This window comes from Anastrepha obliqua, chromosome 6, assembly GCF_027943255.1.
Source record: "Anastrepha obliqua isolate idAnaObli1 chromosome 6, idAnaObli1_1.0, whole genome shotgun sequence".
NCBI lineage: Eukaryota > Metazoa > Arthropoda > Insecta > Diptera > Tephritidae > Anastrepha > Anastrepha obliqua.
In genome coordinates this window covers 61,764,521-61,778,753 of record NC_072897.1, presented here as the reverse complement: position 1 = coordinate 61,778,753, position 14,233 = coordinate 61,764,521, and the positions used below count along the sequence as shown (strand labels likewise).

Here is a 14,233-nt window from a genome sequence, read left to right as displayed (position 1 = left end):
GGTGGAGCCACCTTAAGACCTGTTCAGGCCTTAAGTCGCACAGGGAGTGGTCCACACGGTATGTGGCCACGTGTTGCTCCCGCTAGCAGGCATCTGATGCCTCCACGGCTACTACACCCCCTGATAGGCCGGCACTACCAACCGCCACCACAACTCACACCTCCACGGTGAGGAGCCTATCGGAGCAACACAACTCCCGTTCAACCCCTCCCATTCCTTCCTGCTCCAACCCCAGTGCGGGGAGAAACCAGCAGCTCCTGGTCCCCCGTACAGTCTGTTCCGTGTGTCAGACCGTAATACCTCGGAATCTGGTATCAGTCCAGTGCAATTCCTGCAATGGCTGGTGCCATTTTTGGAGATGTTCCGGCCTGCGCACCACCCGTGAGTGGACAACTGCCTACGTTGCCCCCTGCTACAGAGCTCTGCACCCACTACCGCCCCCGGAGGCGCGGCCGCCCACCACCATCAGGCCGCAACAACCACAGTGGATTGCGCAGCAGGTCCAACGTAGACAACCCCACGCGTCCCTTACCCCCCGGATTACACTGACCTCACCGAGAAGCTTCAAGCTTCTCCAGTTTAACTGCAACGGACTTACGAGTAAGGTCGACGAGATAGTTGACTTTATGAGCCGGCACAGTATTAAAATAGCTGCGGTCCAAGAAACAAAGTTGCGCGCTAGGTCATCTCTGATTACCAGGAACGGCTATAACGTGCACAGACACGATCGCGAACGAGACAATGGTGGTGGCCTAGCGTTTATAGTCCACCACACAGTGCAGTATCGTCTCATCGATGAAGGAATCGACCGCAGGGACAGCACCTTAGAATGTCAAGGCATAGCTGTCCGGTCAGGCGATTCCGAGCTCGAAATATTTAACGTCTATATACCCCCTGTCACCTGCTGCCCGGCAGGATATCACCCTGATATAGGTGCGCTCATCAGAGGTGAAAACCGATTGGTTGTAGGTGACTTTAATGCGCATCACGATCTTTGGCATTCAAGCCTGCCAAATGATCGTAGGGGACAGCAATTGGCAGAGCAGATAAACGAATCGACATTCAGCATTGTGAACGACAACGCCCCCACCAGGGTAGTGGGCAATTGTAGCAGCTCGCCTGACCTAACAATAGCTAGCGCGGGTCTGATAAATAGCATAACGTGGCGACCTATGCTATCGCTTGCATCAGACCACTTGCCCATTATCGTCTCGATTGAGAGACCTGCCGACTTTGTTTCCGCGAATCACCGGTCCTATTTTAACTTTAAAAAAGCTAATTGGGCCGGCTTCACGGAATTCACTGAGGACACCTTCGCCGTTCTTCCCATCCCCACTGATGTGCGCGTAGGCGAACGCGCATTCCGCAAGGTGCTCACAGCTGCTGCGGCTCGCTTCATTCCAGCTGGAAGTTATAAGGACATCCGTTCTCATATCCCAGCCGAAGCAGCCAGTTTAGCAAATGAGCGTGACCACCTACGCCAGGCCGATCCCGGGGATTCCCGCATAAGGGATCTCAATTTGGAGATCCGGCAACTGGTAAATCAACATAAGCGGACTAAATGGGTTGAGCACCTGAAGACCTGTAACCTCACCTCCGGGGTGAGTAAGCTCTGGTCCACCGTTAGGTCCCTGTCGAGCCCGACGAAGCACAACGACAAGGTGGCTATCACCTTCAACGGCTGTACTTCGTCGGACCCGAAGAGATGTGCGAGCTATTTTAACCGGCTGTTCATACTATATCCTCCGGGCGACAGAACCAAACGTCGTGTTACCAGAAGGCTGCACAAACTGACGAACGACAGTGCGCTACTTACTTTCTCCGGTGATGAGGTTCAGGGGGCCATCAACAATTCGAAATCATCGAAAGTCATTGGCCTTGACGGATTAAACGCGCTGATGCTGAAGCATCTGGGACCCCTGGGAGTATGATTCCTCACAAGGGTCTTCAATTTGTCCCTGGCCACTCTAATCATCCCTGACAAGTGGAAAGCAGGGAGAGTGGTCCCACTACTGAAACCTGGGAAACCCGCCAACCAAGGGGAGTCTTATCGGCCGATAACTCTCCTTTCCCCAGTAGTGAAGACACTTGAAGCCCTCCTACTCCCACTCTACACGACACACCTGGCCCCAGCCCCACATCAGCACGGATTCCGACGAGTGCACAGCACCACCACTGCACTCACCGCCATAAACGTCCAGATAAATCGCGGGCTTAACCAAAACCGCCCCTGCGAGAGGACTGTCCTAGTAGCGTTGGACCTAAAGAAGGCTTTCGATACAGTCAGCCATTCCACGCTACTAGATGATATTTATCAGTCGACACTCCCGCCAGGGCTGAAGAGGTGGTCCGCAAACTACCTGAGCGGTCGGCACTCGTCAGTGATTTTTCGAGATCAAATATCAAAGCAGAGGAAGATTAAGCAAGGCGTACCGCAGGGTGGCGTCCTTTTACCCTTGCTTTTTAACTTCTACATCTCGAAGCTCCCCCAACCACCAGCGGGAGTTTCCCTGATCTCATACGCTGACGATTGCACGATAATGGCGTCGGGCAATGACATCGATGGCCTGTGTTCCAAAGTGTACCTCACCGACCTTTCTCGCTTTTTCACTGCGAGGGATCTCCAACTTTCCCCCACCAAGTCCACGGCGACCCTTTTCACCACCTGGACAAAGGAGGTCAAGCTGTCCCTTAAGGTAAAAGTCGACGACACACCAATTTCGAAGACACACCAATTCCGACTGTAAATAACCCCAAAATTTTGGGTGTAACCTTTGACAGCTTGCTCTCCTTCTCTGCGCATACAACCGCAATTGCCGCAAAAGTCCAAAATCGCAACAAGGTCCTCAAATCGCTGGCCGGCAGCACTTGGGGCAAAGACAAAGAACTGTTGCTTTCGACATTTAAGGCAATTAGCCGGCCGGTTCTAAACTATGCTGCGCCTGTCTGGTCGCCTGGAACTAGTGATTCGCAGTGGACAAAGCTACAGACATGTCAAAATACCGCCATTCGGACAGCGACCGGGTGCCTCCTAATGTCACCCATCCAACATCTTCACAACGAGGCACAAATTCTCCCAGTAGCGGAGCACAACAAACTGCTCCGCAAGCAGTTCCTGCTGGGGTGTTACCGCAGGTTTCACCCCTGTAGACACCTGCTTGAGCCTGAGCCGCCTCCCAGGCACGTCAGGAGACACCTCCTAGACTACGTTGACGAACTCCAGGACAAAACTGCCAGAAACCTACTGGACCGGACAGTATTTAGACAGTCAATAAACGACATTCACCGGGAGACTGTTACCACCTTCATGAACTCCCGTCCTGTGAATGGCGTAATCGGAGTCCAACCACCACCTATCGCAGATGAAGAGCTCCAGCTTCCCCGTGAGACTCGTGTAACATTGGCACAATTACGTTCTGGATATTGTAGCAGGTTAAACTCCTACATATCCAGAATCGACTCCGACATACCAAACACATGTCCGGCATGTGAAGGTACCCCGCACGACACTAACCACCTCTTCACATGCCCCCTCAAACCGGCTCATCTAACCCCCCTCTCCCTCTGGACCCAACCTGTCGAAACAGCATGTTTCCTGGGCCTACCCTTAGATGAGCTAGACGAAGACGACCGATGATATACTTACACTGACAGGGCTAACTATGCTGTTAAAACAACAACTACCATTCAGAGAGAACGTAGTTTCGAATCTCGGTGAAAGACCAAAATGAAGAAAACGTTTTTTCTAAGAGCAGTCGCCTCTCGGCAGTGAATGGCAAATCTCCGAGTGTATTTCTGTTATGAAAAAGCTTCTCATAAAAAATATCTGCCGGTCGGAGTCGGCTTGAAACTGTAGAAACAACATCAAGACGCATGCCACAAATAGGAGGAGGAGCTCGGCCAAACACGCAAAAAGGGTGTAAACTCCAATTATACTTATATATGTATGTAATAAAATAAATCGAATTATAATTAGAAAAATGTACTTTATTTAGATAGATTCGTGTTTCGAAATTACACCTCACGTCTGCTGTTATGATAATAAAAGTAATTTGTTAACGAAATTTTAACTAAAGAATTTATAAGCTGCATATACATAATCTTAGACGAAAATAAATAAATTAAGAAATTGCTGTTAAAAAATAAATAGTTTCAAAAATCAGAAAAAGTCAGTATAAAGTATAAAATATTTCGTGTAAAAAATTGAATGATTTTCAGGAAGTAACTTTTCCCCGACCCTGGAAATTGATGAACTGCGATTTCCCTCAAATAACAATGCTTCAGATTTGTAGTTTGCTACAAATTGTCGAATATTAATTTACATAATATTTTTTTTTGATACAAAAAACTTTAACAGGCTTAATTGAAACCAAAAGTTGCAAAATATTTTTCCATATTACTTTCAAGCATAGAGAGGAGTATGTTAAAGTGTTCTATACTGAAATCAGCGAACTTAGAATGTTATATCGAGCAATTCTTTGTATTTGTATGGCCGACGTAACTTGATTTTTTCTGAGATCAGAATTAAATTTTGAAATAATCTTTTGGCTTAAATTATTGTTGTTCTTATTCTAATAAATATTGACTATTAATTTACAATATGTGCAAAATATTCTATAGAGAAGTATGTTTTCCTAAACTTTTATTTTCTTTATATTGAAGGACTTAATGTTTAAAGTGTACTTAACATTGTCAGTAGTTTAAAAAACTAAATATTGATAGCTTTTAATATTATAATCAATACATTCATTGATAGAAGACATCGTTTTCTAACTGCAGTGGCTCAATAAAGAACTCGGACACCCAAATGATATGTTTTTAAAACTAAAAATATACTATGTATATTAAAATGCAAGTTTCATGCGTTTATGTGTCAGATCTACTTTCGATCTTCAAGTGTATTTTTCAAAACTACAAAACAAACTTCAACTCATTCGTACATAGAAAACACAAACAACAAAAACTTAGCAAAATGCATGACAAAAAAAGAACTCGAACATTTATATAAAGTTGAGTTAGGCAAATAATATTTAAGAAAGAACAATATAATTAATGATTAATCGGCAAACCTTAATTTTTTCTCATAGCATTCAGTCTTCTTGGCATGGATTCGACCAGCTTCTTCTTTAATACCAGCTTGTAGGTCTTTCTTGTTTCTTATAATATGCTTTTTAGTTGGCTTCCAAATGAGCCCACAAATGTTTATTTACATTGATGTCTGGAGATTGTGGAGCTGTTTAAAGTATTTTACGGCAGTTGTACATAACCCATAGACGGACATTAAGTGCTTGTTGCGTGTTGCGAGCTTAGCAGCGCTCAAATTTGGATTTTTCTTAATTTGTTGCAGTATCCACCGTTCATTTGCATCTGAAAACAGTTTTGGTCGTCTCGATTTCTTCAAATTTTCCACGGATATTGTTTTTTTTGAAACGTTTTATCCCGTCGTACTATTTTTAAAATCCTAATTGAATACCCAATAGAAAAATATAAAAAATAAAAATATTTGACTGGCATTTCTTACAATAATATTGAATTTGAAGCTGCATGCTATGTATGACCGAGTTCTTTATTGAGCCACTGTTGTTTGTTTATTGTTTATTGCATTGTATGGTATTTTTTCTTATTCTAAAATTTTTTGATTAACTAAAAATTAAGAATTAAAAATTTGTCAACCTATATACATATATAAAAGAAAGTCATGTTAGTTACACTATTTATAACTCCAGAACGGCTGAACCGATTTGGCTGAAAATTGGTGGAGAAGTAGCTTAGAACCAGGAGGCGGACATAGGATACTTTTTATCCCATTCGAACGCGTTTCCGTGAAGTCACTATAAAATGTGGTATAACAAAAACGCATCTGATATGGAATAACAAAACGCAAATGACAGCTAAACGTTATTTGGTTTATGGTTAAGTAGAAAATTTGATAATATAAATTTTGTCAGAAATATATAATCACAGAAATTTGTATTCTCTTTGAATCATCATTATCAATGCCGCGACCAAGACGATCGAATTTTTCCCGACAAAGCCGTAATGCAAGAAGGATACGAAACATTGCGAATGAAACGACTGAAGAAGCAGAAGGAATTGCCCGTGAAGAGCGCCGCGTTAGTATGGCTCGACTTCGTGCTTCTCAATCATAAGAGCAAAGCGAGACAGCCCGTGAAACGGCTCAGTTGGCAAAGCGAAGTCGACGAGCAAATAACAGAGTTCAACAAGTAGATCATTTTCGATGTACTAGAAGAAAATTATCAAGTGCTGATTTGAATCGAGCAGCGTTTCGATATGATTGCAGCACTGATTACTGCTTGTATCTAAGCGTCTGCATTGGGCCAATGAACGTTGTTTGCGAGTATTGTGACGCATTGAAGTTTTCCGGAGAAACGCCCGGATTGTGCTGCCTTAGTGGAAGAGTGATATTGCCATTATTCCGCCAAACACTGCCAGTAATTCCAAGATCAACGGCTGCTGACGAAATAAACGCTTGCCTCAAATCATCAAATCTATGGTGCTATGTGAAGAAACTTCAGCTGACAACAAACATGAGAGTTGCATTACTTAATGATACTGAAGATTTCTCTGAGCAATTACTGACTATCGGTAATGGTCGAGTACCTGTCGACGAATCGAGTGGATTGATATCAGTTCCTCAGAATTTCTGTAACATTTTCTCATCGAAAGACGAACTTATCAATAAAGTACTCCCAAACATCATTAATAACTACAAAAATAATAAATGGTTGAGTGAGCGAGCAATTTTAGCGGCTAAGAATAAACCTGCAGATGACCTAAACTACATAATTCAAAATGGTATCATTGGAACAATACATTGAATTTTTAAACTCCTTGGATGTGCCTGGCTTACCGTCGCACAATTTACGCCTAAAAGTTGGCTCCGTAGTAATCATGCTTCGAAACATAAGTACACCAAAATTTTGCAACGGTACGCGTTTGGTGGTAAATAAATTGATGAACAATGTGATTTACGCGACGATACTCAAAGGAAAATTCGAAGGATAAGAAGTTCTCATTCCGAGGATCCCGATGATCCTAACCGATCTTCCGTTTGAGTTTAAAATACTTCAATTTCCGATCCGTCTTGCATTCGCCATGACCATTAACAAATCACAAGGCCAATCCTCGAAAGTTTGTGGTCTGAATCTAGAAAATCAATGTTTCTCACATGGTCAATTATATGTGGCATGTTCGTGGGTCGGAAAACCATCTGCGTTGTTTGTTCTTGCAGCTGATAATAAAACAAAAAATGTCGTGTATCACAAGGTACTTAGCTGAAGAGTGCAGTCTATTAAAGTTTCATTGAAATACTTGATTAATAAAAAAATTAACTTAATAAAATCAAAAATCTGCTTTTTTATTGCCTCTAGGGCGGAACAAAGTTCGCCGGGTCAGCTAGTTAAATATATAACACTCAGAAACATTTCACTGTACGTAAATCGTGCTTCTGTGTTTCTGCCCTCAGATGAATAACGAAAGTAACAGGTTCTTCATTATTAGGGAGATTAGAGATATCGGGAAAATTGCATCCTTTTGATTGGCCGGCGGTACTGTATTGTTTTGCAGGATATGAACTCTTTGGTACCTCTCTAATATCATGGCAAAAGGTGACAGGTGGTACATATGTACATCAGAAAATTCGACTTTGGCATCGCCTGAGTGGATATTTATAGGATATAATATTTTAATTTTTAATAGTTCCATGCACCGCAAAGATCTGTATTTCGTATCGACCTGTAAAGTTGATTGTGAGAAATCTTGCTCAGGGATCTTTTGGATAGTGGTCGATTTGGGAGTGAGAGAATGATGTTGGTTGCTGCTGTTGTTGTGATTGCAAGTTTTACTGTGCATTTGGTTGGGGAATAGGAACCGACTGTTGTGAGAAGGAGGACTTTTTTTGCCTCTTCTATTCGTCACTTCTCTGCCAGGCTCATTTGAAGAAAAATTTGCATGTAAATTTGCTGGTAGCGAGTGTGGTTATACTCAAAAAACTGGTATAACTCACTATTTTACAAATAAATGTAAATTTATGCTGGGCTACCAGAAAAGTTAGTTATACCTGTTGCTACAGTTATTCGCTACTTGCTAACGCTTGTCGAAAAGAGGAAGCCTATTGTTGCTTGAAGAGTTACCGCGGAAGAGTTGAAACTAGATAATGGGAAATTGAAATCATACTTTTTTAATATATACGAATTAAAAATGAAATAAAGCCGACAAGCATTTGTATTAGAATTGCATATAAATATTTTCTGTAATTTTTTTTAATTTTTGGCATATGTTTTTAGCCTGGACAAAGCAACAGTAATAACGGTGGGACCAGTAATAACAATAACAGTAGCACTAATAATACTAAGACAAATAACAGTAGCAGCTGTAACTCTGGCACAAGTGGTCCGAATTCGAATAATAATAATGGTGGCATTAGCACGGGCAGTGTTGGATTAGTTGGTGGTGGTACTTCTGCAGCAGCTGCTAAAAATCAATTAGAACAATTGAACACAATGCGAGAGGCGCTTTTTTCTCAGGATGGTTGGGGTTGCCAGCACGTTAATCAGGACACGAATTGGGAAGTGCCTAGTTCACCTGAGCCAACAAGCAAAGATCCATCTGGTGGACCAACGATGTGGAAACCTACTATAAATAATGGTACTGACCTATGGGAATTAAATTTACGCAACGGTGGTCAGCCACCAACTCAACCAGTTCAAAAGACACCATGGGGTCATACACCATCGTCGAATTTAGGTGGAACATGGGGAGAAGACGATGACGGTGCGGACAGTAGCAGCGTTTGGACTGGTTCATCAAATAATCCATCAACTGCAGGTGTTGTGGGTGTAACTGGAGTTAGTTCGACGGGTGTAGGTGCCAATGGTCCTGGAAATGGGCCGCAATGGGGTCAAAGCTCTGTAGGTGTCGGCGTCGGTGCAGCTGCTAACGCTACAGGAACGCCATCTGTAAACGTAGGCAGTGTGTCTGTCGTAGGTTGGTATATCAACAACAAATTATTAAATACTAAGGTAATGTGACTTGTATTTAAGGTGGTTCTGCCGGTGGCCCTGGCGTAAATGTGCCTGGTAGTGTAAATGCGGCGGCAGCCAATAATTCTGCTGGTAATAATTGGAGTGATTCACGTGAAATGAGTAGTGGGGCTGTGAGCGGTGCAATAGCTATGCGTGGAGTTGACCCACGTGATCAAATGCGAGGTACAGCTGCTGAGCCTCGGGAGTTACGCATGTTAGATCCTCGTGACCCCATACGTGGTGATCCTCGAGGAATTTCGGGGCGTTTGAATGGCACGTCGGAAATGTGGGGACAACACCATTCTATAGCACATAATCAAATACCCGCACTAAATAAAATAGTGGGACCCGGGGTTAGCGTAGGCTCCGGTGTGTCTACTGGTGCTGTAGTTACCGGTGGAGGTGTAGCTGGTTTAGGGGCAGGTGGGGTCAATGCGGGCGGTGTAAGTGGTAGTGTTAATGCCCATTGGGGCGCATCTTCAGCGATTGTTGGACCAAAAGATATTTCTTCAATGACAGGTAAAGTCACTGGGTGGGAGGAACCATCGCCTCCACCGCAGCGACGTAATATACCCAACTATGACGACGGAACATCTTTATGGGGACAGCAGTCTCGAGTACCTAGTGGTTCTCATTGGAAAGATATTTCCGATCCAATGAATAGACATTTAACGCGAAATACAGTAGGTAACCAGAATACGCCAAATACGGTAGCTGGCCTTGGTAGCGGATCCGGAAATGGATTGGGAAACAACCAAGGGGTACTAAATGCACCAGTCGTTGGTGGTAATACGAACAATTCCATAAGCAGTGTTGGTCCTCCAGGACGGCTGGGTTCTGGTGTAGGACCTGGTATTGCTGTCAATCAGCATAAACCTGATAATACCATGTGGGTACATGCAGGCAATCCAAATGTGAATGCCCGTAATGCGGCATCATGGGGTGATGAAGCAAACCACAATATGGGCCCGAACTCTGGTGTTAATTGGATGGATGATAAAACTAGTGCAGGTATAGCACAATTGGGTGTCAGCGTTGGTGGCACTAACTCTTGGAATGATCCATCTGCATCTTGGAACAAAAATCAAAATAAAATGGCAGGTGGTGCGACGGGATGGGGTACGGGTGGAGGTAATGATGGTGCCGATCTGTCATCAGACTGGAGTGCTCACGGCGGCATTGTAGGAAAAACTCAACAAAAAATAGGAGGCGTTAATGTTAACATTACTAACTTGAATACAGATGTGATCAAACAGAGTAAACAATATCGTGTACTTGTGGAAAATGGCTTTAAAAAGGAGGATGTGGAACGAGCTCTAATTAGCGCCAATATGAACATCGAAGAAGCCGCGGATTTACTCCGGGCTAATGCCACAATGTCAATGGATTGGAGAAGACACGAAGACCCCCTTGGCTCATATGCTGATCATCCTAATCCTGGTGGTAGCTTCCCAGGACGCTATCCACCAACGGCCACTCAGCCCACTATGCCATTCCCTCCGGTAATTTCTATTTTAAAATTACAGATTGATCAACATTTTTAATTTTTTATTTGTTTTTTAGAATATCTTAAACAATATGAGCGGTAACACTGTTAGTGCCAGCGGCAATAATTCAAATCTAGCAGCGCTCAATTCGATACAGCCACTTCCAGTGCAAAAGTATCTAAATTCAGCACCACACAATGTTGCAAGTGGACCGCAGACCATGAATCCTGCTGTGGCTTTCGGACAGGGAGTTGCTAATGTTACTGCGGCTGTGAATGCAGCTTCAAATAGTACCAGCCAGCCATCCACTCAACAGTTACGCGTTCTTGTACAGCAAATTCAGTTAGCTGTTCATAGTGGTTACCTATCCAGCCAAATTTTATCAGAGCCTTTGCCATCCTCAATGCTTGTACTTTTATATCAATTATTAACAAATATTAAAGTAAGATTAATGTTTTTATTTGATTTCGTTTGTGGCTACTTTTAAATGTGAACTATTTTCAGCACCTTCAAGCGGCACAGCAGTCTTTGACACGTGGTGGCAACAATGCCAATAATTCACAAATAAGTTATGCTATTGCCAAATATAAACAGCAAATCCAAAATTTACAAAATCAAATAAACGCACAACAGGCGTTCATACTGAAACAGAAGCAGCAGTCTATGCCGCAAAATGCGCAGCATTCTGCAGCACATGTCAACAGTTCGAACCTAGAATATATTAGAGGGCAGCATGATGCCATAAATGCTTTACAGAGCAACTTTTCAGAAATGAACTTGGCTAAGGTAACTTGAGCTAATGCTTATGAGAAATCTGACCCCTTTTTTATTTGTTTTACAAAATTTCAGCATAGTGGCTATCCAACTGGTCCAAATTCGCAGTCAAAACTTATAAATCAGTGGAAACTTCCGGAAAAGGATATAACGTCTGAAAGTGCAGATTTTTCTCGGGCACCGGGAGCATCCAAACAAAACTTAAACGCTTCTGGGAATACTATGGGCCCCCTAGGTCTACAAAATGATGGGTATGCATTTCAATTTTAAATAATTTTCTCTATACGTAGAACGTTTTGGATGTAATAATTAAACAGTTTGTGGTAGAGTACAATTTCAAAGTTATTATAAAACGTATTACTTCCTAGCACTTGGTCGACTGGGCGAAGTATTGGCGACGGTTGGCCAGACTCATCTACAGAAACTGAGAATAAAGACTGGTCCGTTGCACAACCTACGCCTGCTGCGACGTACACTGATTTAGTTCAGGAGTTTGAACCAGGAAAACCGTGGAAGGTAGTTTAATTTTTAGACGATAGTTAATAGTCGTTTTCACAAATACATTCTACAACATCTTTAAGGGCTCGCAGATTAAGAGTATAGAAGACGATCCTAGTATAACTCCTGGCAGTGTAGCTAGATCTCCATTGTCTATTAATTCGACGCCAAAAGAAGCTGATATTTTTGCGAACCCTAGCAAAAGTTCACCGACTGATTTAACACCATTAAGCTTATCCTCATCGACATGGAGCTTTAATCCATCATCAAGCAATCAAAACTTTCAAAGGTAGCGAGAATCTCTGGTTTCAAAAGTTTAAAATAAAACATTAGTATTTGCCGAAAATCAAAAACCTAGTGGTACGTTATAGCATGTGCTATACTTGCGAGATAAAATTTCAATATATAAATGACTACGTTAAAAATTTTACGCAAACGAAAAAAGTTTAGCGGAATTTGAATCAAACAAATCTTATTCTTCAAATACCAATATTTTATTTATAACTTAAATTTACTCATTTTAAATTTTGCCATAATGCGTGTTTTGGAGTTTATAAACTTGGATGGATTCTAAATATACTTTTTATGTCTTGGATATATAGTACTCTGATACTTTTTATACATGCATATATGTACTAATTAAATATAGTTGGTCCGATAGTCCGCAACAATGCACCCCCTCGGAATTATGGGCCAGTTCAATGAACAAGACATCGCGGGGTCCACCACCCGGTTTGGGTTCAGGCAAAGGAGCAGGCGTATCAGGAACTGGCGTACAATCCGTTACAAATTCCTCCTCCGTAGTTGCTGGCAGTTCAAATGGATGGATCGTTACTGGTGGCCGTGGAGTTCCCAATAACAATTCTGGTTGGACTACGTCGAATTCAGGGTGGAATTCTACATGGTTACTACTCAAAAATTTAACCGCACAGGTACTTAGTCCTTATTTATTTTTGTTATTTCATCTTATTTTAACTTCTTTTCAAGATTGATGGCTCAACATTACGTACCTTATGTATGCAGCATGGCCCACTTGCTAATTTTCACTTATATTTAAATCAAGGAATTGCCTTATGTAAATATGCAACACGTGAGGAAGCAAACAAAGCCCAAATGACATTGAATAACTGTGTTCTCGGTAGCACTACAATTTGTGCAGAGTCACCGAGTGAAAATGAAGTTCAAAGTATTTTACAGCATTTGCCTCAGACGTCTAACAGTGTTTCCGGGTCTGGTTTAACGGGAAATGGCGGTAATTCGAGCAACCCTACGTCGAATAGTGGTGGGAGTGTTGCAGGAGGAAATGGTTCTCTATCTTCTAACAGTGGTAATAATAATGGAGGCCCCTGCAATAATGTTGGTGGTGTGAGTGGTGGCAATGGTAACTGCAGCATGGCTAACCATTCGGTGGTGAGCGGCTCGGGCGGTAATGGATGCGGAAGTAATGCGATGAATAATGGCAGCACTGGAGGCAATGGCAACAGTGGAAATAATCAAAGTCAACCCAGTTCTGGTGCTTGCAGTTCGAACGGTGGTAAAAGTGGAAATAGTAATATTAGTAGCGGAAATAGCAGTTCAAATGCAACATCAAATAGTGTTGTCGGAAATAATAGCGTTGTGGCTGCCCCTGCATGGCGTCAAACACAAAGTCAGCCAAGACCATCTGGTAGGGATGAATATGATTATATTTCGAAATTTGTTTGTTCTATTGTGGATGACTAAAATTACACTTTGATGAATAAGGCGTTCAAAATTTGTATTTCATATAATCTTGACTAATCTTAACTTTTCGACAAAAAATGAAGTTACAACAGAATTACAAGGTATACAGATTGACTGATAGACGAATGGACTTAGAATTTTATATGTAATTTTTTCTTGTGGTTCATAGGATTGTATTTTCAATCAAATTAAACGAAAATTACTTTAAATATAAAATTAGTTATGGTTAAATGCCACACTTATGCTACAAAACATTTATTTTAAAAATTAATACGAATTATGTGAAGTGTAGAAATAATTTATCACTTAATTTGCCGAAATGGTTCATTGAAGACAGCATATTTGTTATTGAGCCTATAAAATCAAGACAAATGCAAAATAAAAAATAATGAAAAGCAAAGAACTGTAATAAATTGTTATAATTTTAGATTTAAAATTGAGACTACTGTTAATGTGTATATCTTTATATACTTAGTCTTGCCATAAATTCTGTGGCAAATTTTACAATGAATACGGTGAGAACAAATTTGCAGAAAGAAGTTCCATTATTTTTGCTTTTGTTAGTATGCATATATTATGTTAGGCGGCCGCCGTGACTACCATTCGGAATTCAGAGAGGTTGTACGTTCGAATCTCGGCGAAACACCAAAATTAAGAAAACGTTTTTTTCTAATACCGGCCGCCCCCCGGCAGGCAATGTCCATAGTG

General features: G+C 41.9%; 1 protein-coding gene across 8 annotated transcripts in view; it reads left to right on the top strand.

Moving 5' to 3' along the window:
• LOC129249775 (protein Gawky) overlaps positions 1 to 13,928 on the top strand; it is a 174,459-nt gene extending 160,531 nt beyond the window's left edge. For 6 of the 8 annotated variants that reach the window (XM_054889405.1, XM_054889401.1, XM_054889402.1 and 3 more), the window contains 9 exons: positions 8,307 to 9,006; positions 9,063 to 10,546; positions 10,608 to 10,973; positions 11,036 to 11,317; positions 11,381 to 11,556; positions 11,674 to 11,821; positions 11,887 to 12,092; positions 12,453 to 12,735; positions 12,791 to 13,928. In XM_054889405.1, coding sequence (XP_054745380.1) covers positions 8,307 to 9,006; positions 9,063 to 10,546; positions 10,608 to 10,973; positions 11,036 to 11,317; positions 11,381 to 11,556; positions 11,674 to 11,821; positions 11,887 to 12,092; positions 12,453 to 12,735; positions 12,791 to 13,525 — 4,380 coding nt within the window. In that variant the 3' untranslated portion in view covers positions 13,526 to 13,928. The remainder of the gene's footprint in view (positions 1 to 8,306; positions 9,007 to 9,062; positions 10,547 to 10,607; positions 10,974 to 11,035; positions 11,318 to 11,380; positions 11,557 to 11,673; positions 11,822 to 11,886; positions 12,093 to 12,452; positions 12,736 to 12,790) is intronic. The other 2 variants (XM_054889406.1, XM_054889407.1) reach the window with 2 other exon arrangements.
• Positions 13,929 to 14,233: the final 305 nt, after the last annotated feature.